General features: G+C 35.6%; 1 protein-coding gene across 1 annotated transcript in view; it reads right to left on the bottom strand.

Annotated features, from left to right (window-relative positions):
- Window positions 1-3,485: 3,485 nt before the first annotated feature.
- Smp_080790 (hypothetical protein) overlaps window positions 3,486-4,050 on the bottom strand; it is a gene marked incomplete at its 5' end in the record, with an annotated part of 12,115 nt that continues 11,550 nt past the window's right edge. Inside the window, one exon of the mRNA XM_018798114.1 lies at window positions 3,486-3,633. Within this exon, the coding sequence (XP_018653088.1) occupies window positions 3,505-3,633 (129 nt within the window). The 3' untranslated portion in view covers window positions 3,486-3,504. The remainder of the gene's footprint in view (window positions 3,634-4,050) is intronic.

Below are 4,050 nucleotides of genomic sequence, written 5' to 3'. Positions count from 1 at the left end.
AACCTGTGATACATTTTCCTTCGCATAGATTTGTAGGGGTAAATAAACCCTCAAAATCAATAACTCTGTAAGTCTTCTGTATTTGGTGCTGATCGCATTAGTTTTAATGGACTCACTTAGCCGATGGTGTTGTCAAGCAGCCACACCAGATTACAACTGCTTACTCCATGCTACACACATTTTACAACCGCTAGCCAGCTTAGATCAATCAATTCTCGATAGATCGATATTGTATCAAATATATTTTCCATTCCTCTTCGCTTCTGACCTGACCGGGTTGGCACATTTCGATTATAAAAGGTGTTACTGGCTAAGATGTTGTCAAACTCCGAATGTTTGTATCATCTTTAGACCCAAAGTATAATAAAGTTGCCAAGCACTGTGAGAGGAAAGGTCTATGTGAAGCTACTGAAATCTTCGTTCTCTTTAAGCACATTAACTCAGTGGTACCGGACCAGCACGTTACACAGATATTATTTGAATCCAACTTTGGCTAATCATACTGAACTTCGGAATCAAAAGACAATAAAGTCACTCGTTCATGAGATAAACGAGAAATCCACCAACAAGTAGTTAACTTCAAACTGCATGCCCATAGGCATCTCGACTACAAAGGCGCATCATTAGCGTGTAATTGCCAAGTCAAAAAAAACCTAACTGCGTTTATTTCAGCTCCAACATTCACTATAAAGTATGTTTAGCATTCGGTAACATTTCACGCCTAATTGAATAATTCTAGCTTTTAGACAATCCAATTAATTTGTCCTTTTCGAGTCATAACCCGTAAATATATTTGGCTCGTCAGTTATTCGCTAGTACCCTCAGTTCTTTTTATGTGAGCGTGTTCGTTCTATCTACTCTCCTCATCACTTCCCTGTATTTTCTTATCAGAAGGGGCTTTTGTGGAGAGTTTAGTAATTTTATAGTTGAAGACAATGGTAGATTGGTTGAAGTTGAACATTAACACCGTTAAATGCCGGTTCAATGGTCTAGAGGCTAGGCGTTCGCGCAAGAGAATGACAGGCCCTGGGTTCGAATCTCGCGAGACGGGGTCGTGGATGCGCGCTGCTGATGAGTCCTGTCTAGTGTTTCCAGGTTTTCCATGGTGGTCTAGCTTCAGTTGGCTCATGATTTCGGTATTTTCTTACCTGAATATAAATACCGAGTCATGCCTGTCATGTTCGCTCTCTGATCAGCTTCTTTCCTATTACTGTTTATTTACGGATGCATGAAATATACGTATCCAAAAATCATTCTCACATATGACATGTCTTGTTTCGGTACTCACTTACGCGCATTAGGTCAACGAATGTGTACGATGCTAAACAGGATATTTCGAGATGAATAATACCAAAATAAATAAAGCAGTCTCCAATTACAACACCTAGTACAACCAAATTATGAGACATCCAGCAAATAAGTCGTTAAGAATATAAACTGATTTGTTAAACAAAAAAGTACCCTATCAAGCAAGTAACAATGTTCTATCCAAAAGAAAATGATAGGGAAACTCAGTTCTCCCCAAAGTGAGCATTCAAACTATAAGATAAAATCAAAATGTAAGGGTCGTACAACTAATTGCTTGCCAACAACGATAAACCTTCCCAACAAATAAGAAGCATATTTCTGTCTTAGTGAGATAACACGAAAGCAACCGAGCCATAAAAGAATTATCAGAATGACAGTAACTAAGAAAGAATGCCGAATAAAATTGGAATAGTTTTTGAGAACCCAACATCTTTGAGTTGGTCAGTCCCAGAATCTGCAAACAATATGGCAATATGACTGCCAGATACAGTTGTTAATGGTTAGTATTTCAACAAGCCCATAACACTAGAGCATTTACATGTTAACAAAGTTTGTTATTACATCACAAGAGCTAATTATAATCATAGTTGGTTAATTGTTGGTATCGATTAAGCTGGTGGGCCGAATTCGAATATTAATCAACACCGTAATAAGACAGTCCATGTGAGCACGAGTCAACAAACTAATGAAATCATAGATTAAGATGAATGGAATTTATCAGAAAAAGTTGTAGAAAATGTGGACATCAATAACTGGTTAGGTGATTTTTAGTTGATCTCATCAATGTGGGATTTCAGTCTAAAATCGATGTTAGCCCCAAAGTGATGTAGTTTGAATTTTGTGTAAACAGTAACGAAACGTTAGATACTTGTTCCTTCAAAGTTTGGGGAAATTGTCTTCTATTCTTGATTATCAGTTGTTTGCACACAAACCACGACACCGTAATTTCTATCGGAGGTATTAATTCAGGTATTTGAAATCATCCTAATCTGTCTGCTTTCAACACATCAATTCGGTGCACTCCAACACAAATACTGTAAAAGTTCGAAGTAAACAGTTATTTGCGGCGCTTACCAACTTAACGAACAACCAACGCTAGATGTTGCACGTTTATTGAACACTGAGAAACGGATAGTTGCCAACCACAATGTTGACAAGTGGATGTAGAAATTAAAATCGTTCTTGATGAAAAAGACCGAAAAAAATTCAACTTTGGCGACCAATTAAGGCATAAACGTTTTTCTAAACGATTATGAATTTCTAGTTGGAAAACAGTAGTACTGAGTAATTTTATACTAATCTCCAATAGGAGGACTAAAATACTATTGTTTACAATCATACAAAGGTATATAAATAATATAACTCCGCCTGTAGACTTTCTTAAGTTACTGTGGGTTCGAAGCCTGGATAAACGCGGGTTGAGCGTGGGGTTAGCAACTCAACCCCGTAGAAAATAACATTGCTAAAAAGCGCTAACCAGAAATTATCATTCTGGTCGGCGGCCTATGCACCTCCGCGAAGGGTAACAGGTATAAGTATGTGTACTATAAGTCAACATATATAAGTCATGGTATTCAGTACAAAAAAATAATCCAATCCGTCCTACGTACGATAGTAAAAATATGTAAAATTTACAGTTAATTTATGTCTGCAGCGATGTGATGTAAACGGATGGCCAGGAAAAATAGTATAAGAGTTAGTAGTTTAGGTGTTATTGCTTTTAAAGTATCTTAAATATACACGCTGGTCATTTGTTTCGACAATAAGTGGTGTATTACGCAAAAGCCGACTGGACAAATGTATCCCGTAGTCAAAAAGACTATATAATGAAATTGGGAACATTTTAACTAAAAGTCTGTAGAAGAGTATGATAGGAAGAAAACAAAGCCTTGAACTTATAGCCCTACGATTAAAAGTCAAACTTCTAAATGATAATTAAATAGATGTAGCTATAATTTTAGAAAAAAGCAGCAATGTATTAAAATTCAAAGAGATGAGATAATACAACAAACAGAAGTAAAAAATAATATCGACAGCAATCATATGATTGGCATCCAAATGCTGTATATCGTAACTATAGTGTTGGCAGAGAGACAAAGTTTGTTAGTTTAATATATATCGTTCATTATATACAAACCTGTCTACAGAAAAATGAAAAGTGAAACTATGTGTATTATGAGAAGAAATAGTAAACTTTTATGTATATGTCGAAGAATTTGAATTAACAGGTGTTTCATTAGAAAATATCGACATGCTTTTTGGATCGATCCAAGAAAACCCTTGACTGACAAGTTTTTCCTCATCATCATTGGAATCTTCGAATCTCTATTTTTGGTTTTAAGAAAATAAAGCGATAACATTTGAGAAACAACTTATGAAATAAAATATAACGTTTACAAAAAACCATAATAACAAAAAGTTATTTTTATGTTATGTGACTGGAAGTGGTCTTCAGGAAGCCTTGAACTAAACAAAGATAATAATGGTGAATATGCACAGTAATGGATTAGTGTAGAATTTACTTTATGAACTACTCAAGGAAGACAGACTTCTAAAAAACTGACGTTTGTCTATAGCATAATATGATGGTTGTTAAAAATCCAACAAAGAAAAATTTTATCAGAAGGGGGTTTTGTGGAGATTTTAGTAATTTTATGTAGTTGGAACCATAAGTCAATTGAAGCTAAACCACCATGGGAAACCTGAAGCAAGGACCGATGTTTTGTCCTATTGTGATACTCC

Source organism: Schistosoma mansoni, chromosome 6 (genome assembly GCF_000237925.1).
Source record: "Schistosoma mansoni strain Puerto Rico chromosome 6, complete genome".
NCBI lineage: Eukaryota > Metazoa > Platyhelminthes > Trematoda > Strigeidida > Schistosomatidae > Schistosoma > Schistosoma mansoni.
The sequence above is the reverse complement of the archived record's forward strand: the minus strand, read 5'-3'. Positions and strand labels throughout refer to the sequence as shown.